This window comes from Hemibagrus wyckioides, linkage group LG05 (genome assembly GCF_019097595.1).
Source record: "Hemibagrus wyckioides isolate EC202008001 linkage group LG05, SWU_Hwy_1.0, whole genome shotgun sequence".
Taxonomy (NCBI): Eukaryota; Metazoa; Chordata; class Actinopteri; order Siluriformes; family Bagridae; genus Hemibagrus; species Hemibagrus wyckioides.
The window spans coordinates 22,421,717-22,443,724 of NC_080714.1; the positions used below are offsets into that span (position 1 = coordinate 22,421,717).

The 22,008-nt window shown below is 38.1% G+C and overlaps 1 protein-coding gene across 7 annotated transcripts; it reads left to right on the top strand.

Moving 5' to 3' along the window:
- The first annotated feature begins 78 nt into the window (after positions 1-78).
- On the top strand, positions 79-20,241 carry LOC131352931 (elongation of very long chain fatty acids protein 7-like). 7 transcript variants are annotated; one of them, XM_058389495.1, is made up of 18 exons: positions 79-432; positions 522-617; positions 2,869-2,970; positions 3,208-3,331; positions 3,506-3,587; positions 4,725-4,793; positions 4,969-5,035; positions 5,563-5,666; positions 5,859-5,983; positions 7,201-7,398; positions 7,728-7,814; positions 12,352-12,421; positions 12,951-13,141; positions 14,717-14,797; positions 15,063-15,119; positions 15,234-15,339; positions 18,068-18,204; positions 18,291-20,241. In XM_058389495.1, the coding sequence occupies exons 1-18, from the start codon at positions 356-358 to the stop codon at positions 18,522-18,524; spliced, it is 2,007 nt and encodes a 668-aa protein (XP_058245478.1). In that variant the 5' UTR covers positions 79-355; the 3' UTR covers positions 18,525-20,241. The 7 variants fall into 7 exon arrangements, with proteins under 7 accessions (XP_058245478.1, XP_058245479.1, XP_058245481.1 ...); XM_058389496.1 differs by having other exon boundaries at positions 12,352-12,415; XM_058389497.1 differs by lacking the exon at positions 79-432 and having other exon boundaries at positions 532-650.
- Positions 20,242-22,008: the final 1,767 nt, after the last annotated feature.

Here is a 22,008-nt window from a genome sequence, read left to right on the forward strand (position 1 = left end):
TGAACACGCCTTGTGATTGGTGCTTGGAATAGCGTTAACCAATCATAGCTCGTTTTCTACCTCTGTTGTTGTTCTACGCATCAACATGGCGACTCCTATTCACAAGCTTCAGGTTGCGACAATGGAAAAACTTTGTTATTCTTTTGCTAGGTGATGTTTAATAAACTACGATTGCAGCGACTATTTCAAGCAATACGTATAAGATGTTTCACAGACTAGAAAAAGGCTTGAACATTTGTTTAGAAGCCACGAATTTTTGGATGGAGGATGATTAGTCAGTTAGCTAGTCCATAGTAATAACCGGTCTGTTGCTTGTAAACATAAAGACTGATTCTACATGTAGAGGTTTGTGAAAATGTTGAGCTTTCTTACAGCCAGAAAAACAGGTGTGGACGATCCTGTGCGTTTAAGACGAGCAGAATCAACAAGAAGGTATACATAACTAGTACTGAGCAGTTACACCATTGTGCTGATCTGACATTACTGTGATGATGATCATACAAGGCATACTGTGTTTGCAGGGTACTGAGTTTGGAGTTAAATCACGACAGAGATGTGGAACGAATTCACGGGAATGGAGTGAACTGTATTGACATCGAAGTAATTGAAGGGAGATAGTAAGTCGAGTATTCTTACCACTTATACATACGGTAGGTTGATCCAAAAACCACCCACTTGAACGGTCTGGAGTGACAGCCACAACCATAGAAAGCACAGACTTTTGCAGTGTTATATTTACAAGGGGTAGAACTGGGAGATACAGAAGTATACTATATTGCTAAAAGTTTTTAGACACCCCTCCAAATCATTAAATTCAGGTGTTGTTTTTCAGGGCAAGGCATGGCCCCTTAGTTCCAGTGAAAGGAACTCTTGATGTGGGAACAGTTTGGGGATGACCCCTTCCTGTTCCAACATGACTGCACACCAGTGCACAAAGCAAGGTCCATAAAGACATGGGTGATTGAGTTTGGTGTGGAGGAACTTGACTGGCTTGCACAGAGTCCTGACCTCAACACGATACACCACCATTGGGATGAATTAGAGCAGAGACTCTAAGCCATTCCAAAACTGGGATGTCTGCCTTTACATGCACATGAATGAAGGTTCAACTCTCCCTGGAAGGCTTTTCACAAGGTTCAGGAGTGTGTTTACGGGATTTTTTTTTTGACCATTGCTCTAGAAGCACATTTGTGAGGTCAGACACTGATACTGGACTAGAAGGTCTGGCTTGCAGTTTCCGCTCTAATTCATCCCAAAGATGTTCTATTAGGTTGAAGTCTGGACTCTCAGGACCACAAAGTTAGGAGCATGAAATTGTCCAAAATGTCTTGGTATGCTGAAGCATTAAGAGTTCCTTTCACTGGAACTAAGTGGCCGAGCCCAACCCCTGAAAAACAACACCTGAATACAATGATTTGGAGGGGTGTCCCAAAACTTTTGGCAATGTAGTGTAATTTGATTGTAACCTATAACAATAACCAAGGACCTGTTGTGCAAAGTTAGTAAACTGTCTGTCCATACCTTCATATTTGTGCTTATTGCATACATATTAGGCTTAAAAGAAGCTTTTAAAAGCTTTCCTTCTAAGGGAGTTTTTCCTTGCCCCAGTCGCCCAAGGCTTTCTCATTAGGGATTAGTGATTAATACAAATAAATTTAAATATAAGTCTGATATTAATCTTAAACTTTTTTTTCTAATATTAATCTTGAACTTTTGTACTATATTTCTTATGTTCTGTAGCTGCTTTGAGACAGTGTCCTTTGTTAAAAGCTCTATACAAATAAAATTGAATTGAATTGAACTTTCAATACATATTCATCCTAGAACTAATTAATCATTAGAAGAAAATAAGCCTTTTTATTTGTAATATATACATCACAATAAAATTCTTTTCTTCACATATCCTAGCTTGTTAGGAAGTTGGGGTCAGAATACAGGGTAAACCATGATACAGCAGAAAGGGTTAAGGGCCCAACAGTAACGGTTTGGTGATGCTGGGCTTGAACACCCAACCTTCTGATCAGTAACCCAGAGTCTTCACTGTCCCAGACTGAGTCAAAGTCAAAGTAGCTTTATTGTCACTTCAACCATATATAGGTGATGCAGTACACAGTGAAGTGAAACAACGTTTCTCCTAGACCAGAGGTGCTACACATAACACAAAGTACAGTGACGCAGACAAACATAGAGATAAAAAAATTAAACTATAATTTAAAAGTTAAAATTAAACTAAAAAATTATTAAGGTGCAATCTAGAACTAGACATACAACACGCACATGCACAGGAAGACAAGACAGTGCAGACAAACAACATAGGCCAACTTTGTGCAAGAACAAGACAATGTTAGTCAATGAAAGAACAGTGTATACAGTGATTGCAGATATTACAGTGACACATGTAAACAGGATTAATATAAATATATGTAAATGTAAAGTGACGTGCTTGCAAACAGGACAATTTTGTGTGTGTGTGTGTGTCTGACTACGTCCAGCACAGTTCAGTTCTTTTTTTTGTGCGTATGTGTTATGTATGTATGTGTGTGTGTTCGTGTCCAGCACAGTTCAGTTCTCCTTTGAGATCAGATCTTGGTTGTACGTGTGTGTGTGTGTGTGTGCGTGTGTCCAGCTCAGCTCAGTTCTCTGTTGAGATACCTGAGCCGTTGCTGATATAAGACAAACCATATACAATTATTGCAGTAATGAATACATATGGCCTTGTGATGTTTCAGCATCCCATCCAGGTTGTTTGTGCTTTGCAGCCAGTGTGAAGGATAACTGAAGGGTTACTGAGCGTGAAGTGATGAATAATGACCTACAGATCTCCATGAGGATTATTTGCTTGTGCTAATTATCATCTTTGTTTTGCAGTATGTTATCAGGTGGTTCTGATGGTGTAATTGTGATTTACGACCTTGAAAACAGCTGCAAGAAGTCACATTACACTTGTAAAGCAGTTTGCACTGTAGGCAGGTAAGTCAACTGTCGTATGACCCAATGACCACAAGGTGGCATTGTCCAACTAATTCGCATATGGTTTCATTCATGTTAGGCACTAAGTTAACAAATATCTTAAAAAACTTGTTTACTCATGGGTTAAAGCCCAGATCCTTGATTAATGTCCACTATTTGAAGTGCCTGGACTCTGATGCAGTGTTTTTACTGTATTTAAGAAGATCTGAATCTAACATTCTAAATGTTTCTATTCAGGTCAAATCGTCATGTGCACAAGTTCAGCGTGGAGACGGTTCAGTGGTATCCGTATGACACTGGCATGTTTGTATCCAGCTCATTTGACAAAAGCCTGAAAGTTTGGGACACAGAAACTCTCAAGGTGTTTTTTCTCTTTTTATGTCTCACGGTCTGTCGTGAAACTGAAATCCGCCATCCTGTCAAGAGGTTTAGGGATTAGGTGATAATCAGATCTTCTAGTATCAATAAGTGAGGGTGATGTGTTTTCTTAAACATATTACCGCTTGTATTTTGTGTGTGTGTGTTTTTTCTTTAGCCAGCTGATGTGTTCCAGTTTGATGGGAATGTCTACTGCCACCACATGTCTCCTATTGCCAGGAAACACAGTCTCATAGCAGGTGAGTTTATTCAGTAGTTTACTAGCCAGCTTCTGTGTCTGTAAAGATGAATAACCAAATGTGGAGGAGCTCAGGATCCTCCAATCACTCTTTACCCACTCACAACCACACCTTTCTCACCTTTTCACCCCTCTCTCACCCCCCCCCCTTTGTTCTATCTATTACTTAGAAATCCTGAAAAATATAAATGCAAAGAAAGGTCCCTGTGCTCAAACATGCATATGTAACATGAATCATCTGCACATCATCTTAGCAAACAGGTTTAGTCAAGGAATTCAGTACATCTTGTTTTTGTAGGTGCTTTGTTGCAAGTTGTAAATGCAGTATTTAAGTAGTCTATGTCATAAATATTGGCACAATTTTAAAAACTGATTTACTAAAGTGATTTTATAAAATAACCATTGTACATAATGCTATTTTCTGTCTATATGTTTTTTTTATTTATATTTTTGTTTTTTATTCACATTTCCAAGTTTTATGTCACCAGAAAGTCATAAAAGCCATTTCGCTTCATACTGTATAAGATTCTGTGTGTGAACAGTATTTTTTTTATATTATATTATATTATATTATATTATATTATATTATATTATATTTTTCCTAAATTCTAACAGGATATCGTCTAAATATTTACTTACCTAAATATTTAAAATAAATGTAGATTTTGTTAAAGTGAGAGTGCAAATATTTTTATAAATAAATATTTAACAGAAAATTTGCACGACAGCACAAAACACTCAAAGGTTTGTGCTCTTTATACTACTTTATATACAGTATATTACTTTACTATCTAAATTCTTTCTTTTATCCATTTTCATATTTTTAGGACAGGGTGACAGTAGGTTTGAAATAAAATTGTTTACTTGTATATATTAAATATTTTGATGATATATTTTTTTTATAAATATCTAAAAGTTTAGTATGTATAGAGTTATATGATTTAATTTCAGAGTACAAGATCAAATATGGTCAAAACAGTTTTATTTTTATTTATTTATTTTTTATAATTGTGAGGGATTACAGTGAGTCCATCAGTATAGGATGTGACTAAAACTTTGGATTTTCAAGGATTTTGTAGACTTCTATCTGTCAGTATTGCTCTGCTCTGAAAAGTCTTTGTTGTACTTTGCGTCTCAGTTGGTACCAAAGACCCAAAAGTTCAACTGTGTGATCTGAAGTCTGGTTCTCGAATCCACATTCTGCAAGGTGAGTAACAGACTGCCAAGTTTAGAGCAGTTACTAAAGATTTCCTAAAGGCAATTTCCATGACAGAAAGAGGGGCAACCAAGCACCATGTTCGAAAAGGATTAAGAAACTCGTGATCTAGATCAGTGCTGAGGTTAATGAGTTGTGTTTAAGTTTATGATTTGTATGTGCCCAGGTCACAGAGGAGAGATTCTCTCTGTCCAGTGGTCTCCGCGCTACGAGCACATCCTGGCCACTGCTAGGTAAGGTCACTTACGCAATCAGTCACTCAAAACACACACGTCCGATTTCCGTACAGGTCGTATTCATAGACAGCTCTCTAAACTAGAGAACCAACAAACACATTCAAATGTCTCAGTATCCCTTCATATGATAAGTGATCAATGTATACTGATGTGTTTTATAAATTTGTGACTGGTACTAAAAGGTCAATTGAAGCTTTATTGATGATAAACTCTGACTCCAGAGCACCTCATGCTTAAGGAGCTCACCTGCTTTCTAGCTAATGAGAATAGCTAATTAGTCCTTTGGGATCATGGCAGTCTCTTCCTGCCTGAAAAACAATTTAGCAATCGTGACATCAACCTATGTCACTTGCGGGACTGTGGGAGTTATGGGTTTACATTTTATTGAATAAAAATAAGCAAATTATGAAGCTATCCTTTGGGGGATATCCATAACTGTTTCATCATATATTTAAATCTTGCTTGAGAAATTGATAATAAAATAATCTGATTCATGTGTAATATTGTTTGTGCGTTTGTCTCAGCACTGATGGCAGGGTATGTATGTGGGATGTTCGGCGAGCTGCCGGAAGCCTCTTTACTTTAGATCAGTACAATGGGGACAAGTCTAAAGCGTCATCTGAGGCAGGTAGGTGCAGCCAGAGCAGCTTTAGTTCACTAAATGTGGCATTAATCCTTCCCTGCATTAATATGAATGAAATAAAAGCACACCTCCTAAGTGTTATCTTTCTATAATTAACGAAAGATAATATGAATATTCACTGTCATTTAACACATCATATACAGTACTACACCCTGCCCTACTTCTCTCTCTCCTCAGTGAACACGGCCCATAATGGACGTGTAAACGGCTTGTGCTTCACTGACGATGGCCTTTACCTCCTGACCACTGGCACAGACGACCGCATGCGCCTTTGGAACAGTGCCACAGGCCACAACACACTGGTAAGGAGCAGAACTATAGGCAAAAGAATGCTTTCCTGGAAAAAAAAAAAAACAAGTCTACTCAGAAGGTGTCGCACCTTCATTCCTCACATACAAGGCATCAAAAGCGTCAAAGAATCTGTCATGCATATCTTTACTGTGACAGGAATAGAAGAAGGATCAAGTTCAGCATTGTGTCCTGACTATGAGACATTAAGTATATATAATATCAAGGTTTAGCCTAGTCACGAAGAGAAAGTATTACTGTTCAAAAAGGTATATCATTTATAACATGTTGTTTCATTTATCGTGTGTATTATACTAAGGTAAATGGACGGTCATGGAATTGTGGAAGATTTTAGACCAGATACTTGTTTTATTTAAGGGCTGCACTTTACTTAGCTTGTAAAGGGTGGCGAGTTGAAGGTGTTACTCACTCTGGCTAGCAATTATCTTCGTGCTGTAATGCTTCTGGGAACCTTGGGCTCATTTGTGAACAGTTTGTAATCACCTGAGGTCTAACTGAACAAAGTGTGCCTAAAACTAGTTCCATGACCAGCATGTGCTAGGAAATTTACATATGCACAGAAGCACAAAATAGTTTATACATAGCTGTACACTGGGGACTTCAGTTTATTTATAGATTCCATATTGCTCAGCTCAAACACCCAGACATGCAGTATATGATTTTATAGCTGTGTGAGTATAATCTTTTGCCCTAATTACTTTTGAATATCATATAATGATGTGAAAATCCCTCATATTGTATTCTGTATTTGGAAATACAATACATCGCAGTGGGTGCAATACAAACTCATGTGAGATGTGTCGCACATAGTTGGTGAGAAATGCCAGACTTGTGTTGAAATGTGCCTGTGGCTAAAAGCATAGACGTAGAGCAGGATGTAGAAAGAGCAATGTGGGGGGTTGTATAATAATATATCTTTAATTATATAGATATAACCGTCTGCTAACTGACTCTTTTTGTCCAGCATGTTGCAAAAATCATTACCTTACTTGTGAAATTTTTAATGAGATTTTACATAATCACTATTCACCTTCATGATTTGTCCCACTCTGAACCTAGTAGAATTGACAACATTCATTACTACAGAATTTGCATGGATTTAGATTTCTATTTCCTTTATGAATTAGTTACCATATTTAAAAAAATGATTAGCAGCCAATCTAGTTTGACTATGGCTGTAACTCAAGAAGTATTTTTGTATCCCCCCCAGGTAAACTACGGGAAGGTGGTTAATGAGAGTCGGAAAGGTGTGAAGTTCACTGTGTCCAGAGGCTGCAACCCGGAGTTTGTGTTTGTACCATGTGGCAGCTCAGTTGCAGTGTACAGCCTTTACACAGGGAAACTTGTGACAACATTAAGGGGCCATTACAATAATGTAGACTGCTGTGAGTTCCATCCAGACTATCAGGTAATGTGAGCTTCCTTTTGGCATGAAGGACCTTTTGTGCGCTGATTAAGACACATGAGAATTGTAGTGTGCTGCAATCATTGGGTTGATCTCACGTTCACCACCCTTGTTTGGTCTATTATTGAATACCATGCCATTGGGTTTAACTTCACAGTAACACTCTCCACCTCTTACATCATTGTCCCTCTTTTCCATTGGAATCTAAGCTGATCCAGGAACAGTTCCAGTCACAAATGGCATTCACAACCAAACCAGAGCAGGAAAAGAAGAGAGGAAAATTATTTGTACAGTGTTTTATTAATCCTCCATGCTCTATCGTGTGTCCTCAGGAGCTCTACAGTGGTGGGAAAGACTGTAATATCTTGGCGTGGGTTCCTGTGCTGCGCCAACCTGATGTAGAAGATGAGGGTAAAAAGGTAAGGGAGGCCAACAGAGGAAAGGCCAAACCTATTATTTAGACAAGGGTTTCCTTAGGGGGTTTTGAAATGTTTTCATCCAGTTCTACCTGTTTCGCTTAAAAACTGGAATGGTAACATACTGTTTAATTTTCATACATAAAAAAAACACAACACTCAACCAATGCAAAACCTTCACAGGGTGGAGCCCAAGCTGCAGTTAATCCTGCTTTTGAAGATGCCTGGAGCAGTGAGGAAGATTGATTTGAGCCAATTATGGTTTAATTGCAGTAAAACTTCATATATAAACATGAAAATGTCTCATTGGTCTTGCTACATTGTCAGATCAACAGTCTGTAACTGCAGTGCCAAGTTTCACTGACCAGTACCACACCTCTGCACTCTAAGACACTTTGGGTTTAACTTGAATATGATTTTAAAATCTTGTCCACACCCACTTCTGAAGGAATTCTACCTAATCCTGACAGCATTCACAGAAGGTTTGACAAATCCTGCCAACTTGATCAATGATCAACAATCTCGCTCACTTGTGTGTAATGTCAGACCACATCTATAAAAATGTCACCTATTCCTCGCCTGCTCCTACAGACACTCTGGATTAATCCCACCCATTCCTGCAGAAAGTTTTACCAATTTGACTTGATCAAAACACTTGATTAATCCTGTCCATTACTGGAGAAATCCCACTTGTTCCAAGTTGAATTAATCCCGATTCAGATTCATATCTACCTGCCAGATCCTGCACATATTTTTTAGCTCCAGCCTTGATTTGTAAGTAAACCTGAATTTAATACTTGCTACTTAGGACTAAAAGCAAGTGAGTCAATAGATACGCAGGGATCGGATGTGTTAAATCTGATCCGGAGCTAAACAATCTGCTTGGCAGTCAAATTTGGCCAGCTCTGCTGTATGTGAATATTCCAGCAGTGGTTGTCAGCACGTATGGTCAAAAAGTCAAAATATTCAACCCATTGCCTTCATTTGCATGATGTGATCTGATCTAACAAGCTACAAGAACTATACTACTATAAGAAGTCTTTGTACTACACGTGGACTGCATGTTGAATCATTTAAATGAAAATGTAAAGACTTTTTATGGGTTTTTTTAATTTATTTCATGTACATACATTTCCGTTTTAATTGACAATAAACGGAAATATTTCTAATTCTAGAGAAGAAAAATAATTGCTGTAGGTGTAATGTTCTTATTTTGTCTGTATGCCTTACTGGTGCTTATTCAGTGCCCAGTGTCTTCAGTGATTATACTGTCACTGTTCTAAGTGACGAGTTTCTTGGTAACTGTCTTTTTGTATTTGTTTGTTTTAGCTACATACAATTCTATGCAAGTCTCAAGCTTGTCGTGGAAAAAAAAAAAAAAACTTGTGAGCACTCTGAAAAATCTGTCATCCTTTGTTTTTTTTTTTTGTCAATTAAAGTCTTCTAACTTTAATTCATCGAAGAGGAGGAGCACTTTCACGGAGCATCACATTTCAACCAGAAGTCATTAAAGTGATCGCTTTAATTGAATGGGTTTATTCTATATTTCAGTAACACAAAAACAAGCCATTTATAAATAACTGAACCTCATGTGGTGGCAGTTAAGGAATAGACAGCTGCATGGCTTTAATAAATAGACCAATTGGTATTGAACATAATGTTTATTTTACAAGGTTCTTGACTACCATATAGTTTAAGAGCTCTGGTGTACGATACACTGTTGGCTTAACACACACACACACACACACGCCACCACAACAACAAAAAACGAGTTTGTCTCATACTCTGAAGTGCTGTTAGTGCCAAATTAGAGATGCTGAGTTATGATTGGTCAGCCTCTGTTTAAGGGCGGGATTTAAGGAGGGGAAGGCGAATCACAGCGGTGATGATATGCCTTCGTCATTATAGTGAAGAATGAAGTGAGAGAGAGAGAGAGAGAGAGGGAGAGAGAGAGAGTTAGAGAGAGCGCGCAGTCAACCTGAGAAGAGAGGAACAGGTGCGTGTCTCAACAACTATTACTATTCAAATACTACTAATTCAATTACAGTGTATAGTATCTTTAATCGTTTCCTATAACAAAAATGCGTTGTTGATGTCCTCCCTTATTTGGAGCTGTGTAATGGTGGTGCTGTTTATTACAGAGTATTTGGAGGGTTTAGTTTTTTCATCCTTTCTGCTTCTACAGCCACTCAGGATGATGTTGCAGGTGGTCACGTAGAGGCGCTTTTTTTATTTATTTATTTTATTTTATGTATGTTTTTTAAATTATTATCGTTATTATTATTATTTAAAATAATGTGACTATAGTAACATTTCCGAAATGGTGCCGCATTTAACAGCTTACAAAGGTGATGTGGTGTGAAAACCTGTCTAACTGAAGGCGTGTCTACTATTAGGCTACTTCCTTTACCTGTCAGGCTCACGGGAGATTACACAGCTTGCCTCAACTTGTAGCTGGGAATTGATTTCACTCTCATTATTACTACTACAGTATCCAGACAAGCATGTTCCAGGATGTGGTTTCTCTGAGCGCTACATTGCTATGAAGAACACGGCGAGTGGGTATTAAGTGCACGCTGGTTTAATTGCTCTACTAATTCGTCGGGGTATGTGGTAGCTTAGTGGTTAAGGCGTTGGCCTAATGAGCAAAAGGTTGTGTGTTCGAATCCCGCCTCTGCTGCTGTGCTCTTGAACGAGGCCCTTAATTGCTCAGTTGAGTTAAACTGTTGATTACTCTGGTTAAGGGTGTCTGCCAAAGATGTGGTGCACTATTTAGTTTATTATAACTGCCTTTTCTAATAATAAGGAGCATTATCCCCCCACCCCACCCCCGCCTCTGTTGTAGCATTCTAGAAAGTTCCACCTCCCAGAGGTACAGATTTATTTCATGAGCATCATCCATTTTGTATCGATATTATGCTCATGCTTTTTATAGGAGCCAGAGAGCTTGTTATTCTTGAACTCTGCACAAGCAGGATACATTAGGTCCAAGCTGACATTATTCATAGCCTAATTATATTCCAGCTAATGAGGTTTGTATTAAACCTATTCAGTTATTCAAGCGAGTCATTCAATCAGGTGTATTAGATCCAGGAAGACAATAACATAGGCCCAAGGGAGTTTCTGGAGTCCTGATATTTAATACCTTATAGCTCAATGTCTTCGGAAGTTTTATGGTTTATTTTTCGAAGATTATCCTGATGATACTGCGAGCCTCTATTGCAACATCATGCATCATCTGCCAGTCTTTATGTGATTGAATCGTATCGAATCCAGTTCAGTTTCCACTCTATTTAAAGCCAGGATCTTAGAGAACAGATCGGTGCAAGGATTTTACAATGAACCGAATCACTAATCACTATATTTTCTAGAGTAGAGGTTCAAATCCGGGTACACTTAATATCAGGGTGCCATAAATAACGTGCTACATTTTCAGTATACTTTCAGCAGTTTTTTTCAGTGATGTGATGACTGCAGGATCTGTTGACCTTTTCGTATTTCTGATGGCATTTGCTCTGCATCCATAAATACTCCTCAAATCATATCTCCTGTGGTTTAGCTCCTGTGCCAGCTACTGTATGTGAGCTGGTTCCAGCCATGAGTAATCCAGCTCTCAATCCAAGAAGCCATGAATGGAGTAGCGTAGCTCTGAATCATGCACATTGTGCACATTGTGATTAGCTGGGAGTACTGCCACTTTTGTTTGTTCTACACTCAACTTGCAAAAGCCGAGTAATCAAATATTTATACATGTGCATATTGGAACTGATTAATAATATATGTGATTATTTTGTGGTTTTATCTATAAAGAAACATTTGTTGTTAACAGTGGCCAATCAGGACAGTTTAAGTGCTGTCCTGAGCAGTGCAAGCTGACCACATACTGACCGCTCATTGTGTCCCAACACTTGGCTCCTTGTTCAAGGAGCTTGCTAGGGAAAAGGGACAATAGCAGGATCACACAGTGTAGTGGAGACAATGCAGCTTTTTTACTCCCATCGTCCTTGCTGTGCGATATCACAGCTGACCACCAGAACGTGCCGATTGTTATTATAAGATTGGATTTGCTCATTGTTAAACATATTTACAGAACTAACATCATGCTGATTGCTTTTTTATGGCTTTCATTTGAATCCTGGTGAAGAGATATAGTGCAGGAAACATAATGCTGGAATGGTAACACAATTTGTGTTGCAAAAACTGGAAGACATCTTGGACATGGACACTTATGGAAAAACATTGTACACATGATGGGAGACATGAGCTAACATGAACTGTACAAAGGTTCGGTTTTGATCTTTGGTTCTCGTTAAGAGTCACAATACTGTTCAAACCGTGTGAAACATGCTCACTGGTTTTGCTTTCATCTGTCCGCACTAAAAGTGTAGCAAAGTGATTTATCACAACAAATGGCTATTTACTGAAAGAATCCAAAGTTTAGCCATGAATGTGACATGTGTTGCATAAACTGAGTGATCATTGTCATTGTGTGTGTGTGGACTCTTATGTAAGTTTTTAACTGTTTCTCATGTTCTTTCAGGCAGAGATGGCTTTCAATCAGCTAACCTCCACCGCTGTGCAGCTATATGATGAGTGGATCAAAGGCGCAGGTAAACCTATCAAATCTATCAACATTTTGTACAGTGGTCTGGAAGCTAAATATCCGAGAAGTATTAAGAATGCTGTCGTTTTCCTGGCAGTCAGATATACTGATTATTTGTCATATGATGCTAGACTACTATTTATGTAATGCTTCATACAAATGATGCACCATATTAAACAGATATTGAGCCACGTATTACAAATTCTAATTAATTATTTCTTGGTATTTTGTCAGTCGCAAAAAAACTACAGTTTGGGGAATTTTGCTATGAGTAACTTCTTGAGTTTAATCTCTAGTTACTGTAGCTCAGAGCACAATGACCAGCTGCAACTATGTACAGAAGTTTGAATAATAAAGAGATAAGCAAACGCTAAAATGAGTAACCAACTGAGTTAGTAAACACTCTACAGTGCTGCTCAGCCCAGAAAGCTGCCTGAATGAAAGGCTAATATCACACACTCAGAATCTTGAGCTAGTGATTTGTCCACCCTCGGTGCTATATTGAGATCTAATCATATCATATTTGCATGATTTAGACCCCAGGACTGAAGACTGGCTGCTCATGTCGTCTCCGCTGCCTCAGACTATCATCATTAGTGCCTATATCTATTTTGTGATGTCACTGGGGCCCAGACTGATGGAAAACAAGAAACCGTTTGATTTGAAGAAGGTTCTCATGATCTACAACTTCAGCGTGGTGGCTCTCTCTCTCTATATGTGTTATGAGGTCAGTGGTCTGCAGGTCATATACAGATTTCAGCTTGGAAATGTATTAAACTCTCTTGTTCCATTCCCAAAGCTCAGCTCACACGCTTTCCTCTTATGTAATAAAGTAATTATTTGAATGGAGAAATATTAATATGAAGAATAAAAAAAGTTCACCACATATCATATTGTATAGTAATACACATGAAGGCTGATCTTAGTAGCTGACAGTCATCATTAATAAACATGTTGCACTAGATTCCTTTTTTTTAACACCTGCCTTAGCAGCATTTAATGCAAATCAGGTTTGGCTGAATTCACACCTAAAAATAACACGTTAAAGGTGCTCTCGCACACCACACCTAGTTTGTGGAAGCATTTGTGTGCTAAAGGTTAAGATTTTTATCACATAGATTTGGTTGAATTTGATTGAAAAGTGTGTTCCCTTATACAGAAATATCTGTCTTTCTCTCCATTTATTCAGTGAACTGCATTTAAACAGTTCTAGTATACCAAAACCCAATGCACTGACTTTCCCATAATATCAGAATATAGTTATTTCATGGAATCAGAAACATTATTTCATGTATGACAAAAGACAAATACATATTTGAATAATTATATACATAAAACCTATACTTGTATGGGGATTTTCTTCTATCAAAAGCTAAACAAAAAATAGAATAATAAAAAATAACAGTAATCAGTAACCACCAAAAACTCAAGGACAGCTCATTTTTCCTCACGAAACATTGTCATGCAAGGAGATTTCCATTTATATAGCAGCTACATAACATTATGTTTGCTGAAGAGCTTTCCGAGGATGTATAATTTAATCCAGAGAGATTTAGAAATGCCTGCTGAAAAACAATCATGTGTAATAAAGTGTACACAAATTTTCTCTGAATTTAAAACTGGTGTCCCCCCCCCACCAAACTGTGGTTCAGCAGGCGAGAAGTAAACTCTTAGCTTTGATTATATGGAGAAAGTGATTCAACCCTGAATCTGAGCCAGCTGGAGGAAGTGATCTACTCATGCTGTGTGTTTTGGCTTGCAACCTTTTGTGTAGCTGTGAGCTGATAAAATGACCTGTGAGGTGCAAGGACTGTGCTGTAGCACCTCAGAGATGCCAAAAATTGTGAACAAAAAGAGAAAATATTTGCTTGGTGCAGTACACAATGATATCAAGTCGTTATCTGTATAATTATCTGATCATTGAGTGCCGACTTTTGTGATTTCTATGAACATTTGGCAGAGGATTGTACGCCGCTCTTCCTCACTGTACTTTTTTCAGTCACACACGCCCTTCCACCACATTTTCTTGCTTTGTGGTTTGTTTAATTATGTTCGATGTGAAATGAAGCCAAGTAAAACCGAACCAAAAATATAAATATTACAGGAATCAGCAAAGTAATGGTAGTTTTTTTTATACATATTACATCAGTATGAGGTTAATAGATTGGAGAAGTTGGAAGATATCATCTAAAAATTGACAAGTGGTGTTTTTTCTAAACAGACAAATGTAGGTAGATGCAAGAATTCTCCAGCTATCTATTATAAATCTTTATCTAATGTGTGTGTGTTTGTGTGTCTGTAGTTTGTGATGTCTGGCTGGGGCACAGGCTACTCATTTGGCTGTGATCTGGTGGATTACTCCCACTCTCCACAGGCTATGAGGGTAAGTGCATCTGCTGCGAAGGACCTGAAAGATATTTATTATTAGTAGTAGTAGTAGTAGTAGTAGTATTGGATAATTAAAACCTGACTCACATGGAGTGCTACAACGCTGTTGTTTATGGATCATTAGCGTGAACAGATTTTCTATGATGATTGTCTGACATCACACAGTAGCTCTTCTTCAGCATGTGTAGGTTGAGCACTTTAATCCGCTGTATAAACTCATGTCATTTCAAACCCCTAACACTGCTGTCCTTGTTCACTAGATGGCACACACATGCTGGCTGTACTATTTTTCCAAATTTATTGAAATGCTGGACACAGTAAGTAAGCCACAAAACATGCACTAATGTTCCAGTGGTACATTCAGTGGAATAATGTTGCCGCAGCCTGTCTGCTTCCTTTAGTAACGGTTTAATCATGTCCTTCTTGGCCAGGTGTTCTTTGTGCTGAGGAAAAAGAATAACCAGATCAGTTTCCTGCATGTCTTCCATCACTCTATAATGCCATTCACATGGTGGTTTGGTGTCAGGTTTGCTGCAGGTACACTTTCCTCTTCTGTATCACTGAACAGAAACACTGCTGTGCTGTTGTCAGTTTATACAATCTGCTGCCTCTTTTTCTCCTTACAGAAGAGCAGTCTTAAAGCATGTCATGCCCCCATTGTGTTTTTGTAACTTAATGACCACTTCCTCCTGTTACAGAAATAGCCATTACTGTAAGAACTAATTCCTTAATGAGAAAGTGCTGTGTCATTAAAAGAAAATCCAGCATGACATGCATTGTGTATTATCTCCTTTAAAACATAGTTGTTGACACCTTTACATCATGCTTGACAGTGTTGCTGAGCAACATCTGAGCTTATCTGAGTGCAACCATTACATACAGTGATATTCGACGAATTGTCCGTCGGTTTCCTTCTTCCTCTTTGCCGTGTATCTGTAGGTCGGTGCTCGTGTCTGTTTGCACTGTGTGCAAAGTTTAGTTTCATTTGCAGTTAAACAATCAAAATGCATGTCATTATCATTAATAACTACCAGCCAACACTGATCATGCCATCTGTAAAGGTAATGAGGTGTAATATGTAAACTTGATTCGGAGGCTGGATCTTTATCAGTTTGGAGGTGTAGTTGCATACAAGAGGCACTGTAAAGTAGAATCTGTGGACTAGGAACAGGAAAGACGGACCAGATACCAGGGCTTTAAAACACTTTTGCACATTTCAGTGATTAGGTTACGACTGATATTTTTTCAGACCAACATGAAAACTTATCAAGTGAAATTTCATTCATTTTTGGTTGTTTTGCATGCTATTATTTTTTATTATTTAGTTAAGAGATTGCAGATTCGTTCAGGATAAATTCCCATTTTAAAATGAATAGAAACCCAACCATAATTAGAGTTCAGTTCTCTGCATTACTTTGCCTTTAAACAGCTTTATAAAAGACATTTGTCACAACAACTCCGGACAAATGTAGCTCGAACCTAACTCTACTATAATCTATCCTTTCCTCTCCATTTACTATTTTCAAATCTTCTTCAGATCTTTATAGCCCTATGAATTCTTTCCTTTTATTGGCCCCTCATATTGTAACACCTAAACAAATTAGGGTGTGTTTCATGTAAATAAGATGTATATGAGAGTACATTGTGGCGTTTTGTATTCATATGAGATGCAAATCAGGGAGTCAGCAGGAAGCTGATTCATCAAACGCACTCAAATCACCACTCGTTTCTGAAGTCTAATAGCACTTTCATGAAGCGAACACAGATTTGTTCATGCGTCATTCCGTGTGCTCGAATCCACATTTGTTTCTACTTCAAATTAATGAGTGTTTCTGTGAATAGTACTGACATAGAACCCGGCAGCAAAAAAAAAAGGTTTTCAAGGGCCGTGTGATGGATTTGGTGTCTGAAAGTTCAAACTAGAAATTATTCCTGGAAATATCTGGCTATATGTGGAATATTTGTCATCAAATTGGATGGTATGCTTCTGTTTTGCTGTTTTTAAAGTCTTCAATAACAAAAGTCACCTCGTTGACACAGAAATAGACTTTCATTAGTTTCAAGGAAAATGAATCAGAGAAAAAGTGTGAAATAATTTAATGCTGGACTTCACTGGGTTGTGAAAAATGATACCATAATGTATATTATTGTGTGTATATTTCTCCAACCATATATACATGGAAATATAATGGTAAAAAATTATAAAACATTTAGAGCTGGCCAAGTCATCATGCTTGGATTGATGCTTTTTTATGATGAGGATTTATGCACAGTATAACCGGAGATATACACTATATAGCCAAAAGTTTTGGGAATAATAATAACTCAAATAGTTGAGTTCAGGTGTTGTTTTTCAGGGGTTGGGCTCGGCCCCTTAGTTCCAGTGAAAGGAACTCTTAATGCTTCAGCAGACCAAGACATTTTGGACAATTTTATTCTCAGAACTTTGTGGGAATACTTTGGGGCTGGCCCCTTTCTGACCTCAACCCGATAGAACACCTTTGGGATGAATTAGACTGCAAGTCAGGCCTTCTCATCCAACTTCAGTACCTGACCTCACGAATGCACTTCTAGAGGAATGGTCAAAAATGACCATAAACACGCTCCTAAACCTTGTGGAAAGCCTTCCCAGAAGAGTGAAAGCTGTTATAGCTGAAAAGGGTGGGCTAACTCCATATTATATTCATGTGCATATAAAGGCAGATGTCCCAAAACGTTTGGCAATATAGTGTAATGTACTTTCAGCTTATTTATACCCAAGGTAGTAATGCTGAGTAGCTATGAGAGGGACATCAGAATACTGTGCTTCTACATGCAGTGCAGTCATTATAAATATATTGTAGCTCCGGAATAACACACAAATAGTTCAGTATTGAAAAAAAGTGCTTTTTTTCTGAACCTTTGTTTAGTGCACTATACTGCTGTGGCCGGGAACCGAGAAGGCAAAATCATCCAAAATCACAGCAACAGCCAGTCATTGGTGTCTTTGAGCTCATGTCTGTGCATGAATAACGCTTTGAAAAAGCACTTTTTTGGCTTCATGTGTCTCTGAGGAAGCACATACTGGCCTTCATCCTTTCTTGTCTTGTGATGGGGTGGAGGTGGCTGTTGGGTGGGAATCAGCAGGTGAACAAACTGGGAGAAAAGTGCGTGTGTGTGGGGGGGGGATTATTCCACGTTATTGTCAAAGAATTGATGATTATGAACCATTGTATTTAAGAAACAACAATCTTCTCTTGCTCAGAAACCTAACCTTGTCTTCCAGGTGGCCTGGGAACATTCCACGCCCTTCTGAACTGCATAGTCCATGTCATAATGTACATATACTATGGCCTGTCAGCACTGGGACCTGCTTATGAGAAGTTTCTCTGGTGGAAGAAGCACCTGACGACTATACAGCTAGTAGGTGTTGCGTTTAATTCACTGGTTGGTCTGTATCGATTTTGCTCCTAAATTCTCTAAAACCTGACTTCACTCTGTGTGTACAGACGCAGTTTGTGATCGTCACCACTCACATTGGTCAGTACTTCTTCATGAAGGATTGCCCCTATCAGTACCCCATCTTTGTTTACATCATCGGCCTCTACGGCTTGGTCTTTATCTGCCTGTTCCTCAACTTCTGGTATCACGCATACACCAAGGGCAAGAGGCTTCCCAAAGTTCTCCGGAGTACAGACAAGGTCCAGAACAACAACAGCATCTCCCTCAGCAAACACGATTAACCTCATTTAGGGACTGTTCGAAATGACAATCTGACTCGTATGGAGTTCTTGAGCGCTGCTGTTTTCTGGCCTACTGTACTTTTTATATTTGGAATATTTATATTTGTGAGAAGTCATCTATGGCACAAATAATTACTACAGATCTAAAATTGCTTTAAAAAACACGACAGAGACGAATCTAACTTCAAATTTAGCTGAATGAATGCCTAAGTTCAAAATCAACTTTATTACACTACCAGTCAAAAGTTTGGACACACCTTTTAATTCAATGTTTTTTGTTTAGGGATTTATTTTCTACATTCTAGAACAATACTGGAGATTTCAAAACTATGAAATAACACACATGGACTTAAGTAATCCATATGTAATGACAAGAAAAAAAAGTCAGTTGTTATTTTAATACACGAAGGTCAGGTGTTCTGGAATAGTTCTTGCAAGAACAGTATTGTCAAGTGCATTTGCAAAACCCATCAAGCACCATGATGAAACTGGCTCACATGAAGACCATCCCAGTAAAGCAAGACCAAAACTTACCTCTGCTTCAGAGGGGAAGATCATTTAGAGTTACCAGCCTCAGAAATCTCCAATTAACAGCACCTCAGATTAGAGCCGTTATGACGGCTTTACAGAGCATCAGTAGCAGACATATCTCAATATCAACTGTTCAAAGGACATTATTGTGTATTTCGGCCGCCTTCAGCATTGTTTTACAATGTAGGAAGAAATAAACATCAGGAAAGACCATGGAATTAGAAGGTGTGTCCAAACTTTTGACTGGTAGTGTATGTTGCTGTTTCATGTCACTAACACTACATATGAAAGCACATCAGCTGAAAACTGGATTCCTGAAGTCTTAGCTTTGACTGGCATATTTAATCTTTTCTTACTTTCTTTTTAGAATAGCTGAACATTTTAATACTTTCTGTGTAGTTCCTTTAACATTGGATAAAAGCCAAATTAACCCCGCTTTAAAGTCCCAGCTTTGCATTTAGCCGATCATCTTAAAACCTCGTTCCATAACTGTTAGGAGTTAACAGGAATGGTCTGTAGTTCCAAAAATCAGAAATTTAAGTCTGGATTCATCAACAGGTTCTGAGAGTTTAAATGACTAATTCATAGTACATGTCCCTAGCCAGGCATTAAAGACCCCCAGTGCCTTAACTGTTTGTATCTCCTACATTCCCTGGCCTTTCTCCTCAGCTCTAGAACACATGCTGATCTACGCATACAGTCTAGTTATTTGCCTACAACTCCAAAACTTTTGCAATAAATTCAGTCTTAGAGAAGTACAGGACAATGTGAATGTCCCTGAAGGAGCCAGTGCATTTATCTGAACCTCTGAGTAAGTACTGATCTTGGATCAGATCTTGTCTGACCATTTGATATATGGATAGGAAGGCGAAAGACAAATCCAGGACCAGAGCACTTATCTGAGAAGTTTAATACGTGCTAATAGAGGTTCAGGTAAAACTGCACTATTGGTGATATGGGACAGGACCAACAAGACGTCAGCATGTCTCCTAATAGAGGTGACGAGGAAGGCATTATGCAGATTAAGTGCTCATTTTATTTTAGTACTGTCATGATTGTCCTTGTTTAGGACAGGAGTCCACATTCCGATTTTTATACATGTGAATTTGAGTATGTGAAATCGAATATGTGAACTGAATGTTTTAATATGTATATTTATAAAGAAATAAATACTTTTCACTGGTAAGATGGTGTACACGTTTAATGCTGTTTTCAGTACTGTATTTGAACCTAATCCTAGAGCGCCCCCATGTGGAGTGCACTTGCATCTACTGCAAGTGTAAATAATTTAGTGCTGAAGAATAAAGCTGGTTTGTGGCTTTAAACAGAAGTTTGATGAACCAGTCAAGTGGTTTTCAGCTGTTCCTGTGACAGCAAATTCCAGAGCTAGTTAATGAAACGGTCATAAGCATTTCATTTCTGATGCATAAATGGCAACTGCATTTTTCTCTGACCCTTATTTCATTATTTCAAACCCATGCTACAGGCGACTCTCGGAAATATATAATGGTCATAATAGTGGTGTGAAAAAAGTCTCACAGCATGTTTAAGACAAAGAGATTGTGTTTTCAACCCAAAAAAAAAAAATCCTTCAGGATAGTACAGTTGATTGTCACTTTATTAGGAACACCTGTGCACCTGCTCATTTATGGAATTATCCAAGCAGCCAATCATGTGGCAACAGCATATAGGACAAGAGCTTTGGTTAATGCTCTCATAAAACATCGGAATGTGGAGAAAGTGTGATCTATGTCACTGTAGCGTGATTGTTGGTGCCAGGTGGGCTGGTTTGAGTATTTTAGAAACTGCTGTGTTTGGGGGATTTTCTTGCTCATAGAATGTGGAGAAAAACAAAAAAACATTGAGTGAGTGATAGTTCTTCGGGCTTTCACTGGCTCTGGCTCACCCAAACTGACCAAAAAATACCAGGTGATTTTTTTTTTCCAGCTGTTCTATGTAAACAACCATTGCTCTGATTAGATAACTGTGAATGTGCAGGTGTGCCTAATAAAGTGGCCGGTATGTGTTTATTTAATATATGATCATTGTTTTTATAGGCCCATTTAAAAATCTTGTTATAGATTAGATGTTAAAATGTAAATATACCTGATTGTCTAATTCAGAGGATGTACTGCTGTGCACTAAATATTATTATTATATATAATATTATATTAATATTATTTAACCATTAAATCCCACCAGGTAGGTGTCATTTTCTCCAAAATCCACTGCAATACCATTTACCATTTTAATGACAAGATGCGTTAAAACTGTTTCAAATGATACAAAATTCACAATTTCAAAAGGATACACTATTTCTCAAATTATAATCCCTATATCCTTTTAATCCTTACATTTTTATGCAGACCACAATTCGTGTTCTAAAGGTTTCACAAAACCAACCCCTTTTTTATTGTAACAGAAAATGCAGACCTGCTTGCATTAAGCATGATAAAGTAAAGACCAGTAAATTATTCTACATGAGCATCCATATTCAACTTGACAAATGCTTTTGAATTCTTTTTAAAGATGCTTGTGTTAGATGAGGAATCGTGTTAATATCCGTCCTGTCCTTCAGATGGTTTCTGAATGCTATCTTAATTAAACCGGATGAAGGCTTTCAGTGTGCAAATTTGAGCACCACTAAAGCTGTACAAACACTGAGGTCACTCTGGTGGTCTCCGGAATAATTTTGAGGCATTGCTTGCTCTTTACATGATGTGCTGTAACAGTCTTCGCCTCACAGCACTGTTCTATGGTATGTATGAGCAAATGTGGTCTAGCAGTTGAATCTGGGTCATGGCACATGGGTCGTAATGTGTGAAACAGCAGGTCACAACAAATCTGTATTAGAATGGATTGCTTAAGGATGATTTACTAATTAAGGATTTTTTTTTTGGTTTGGCAGAATAATTTCAGACCTAAAGGAAGTGGTAGCTCAGTGTTTAAGGTG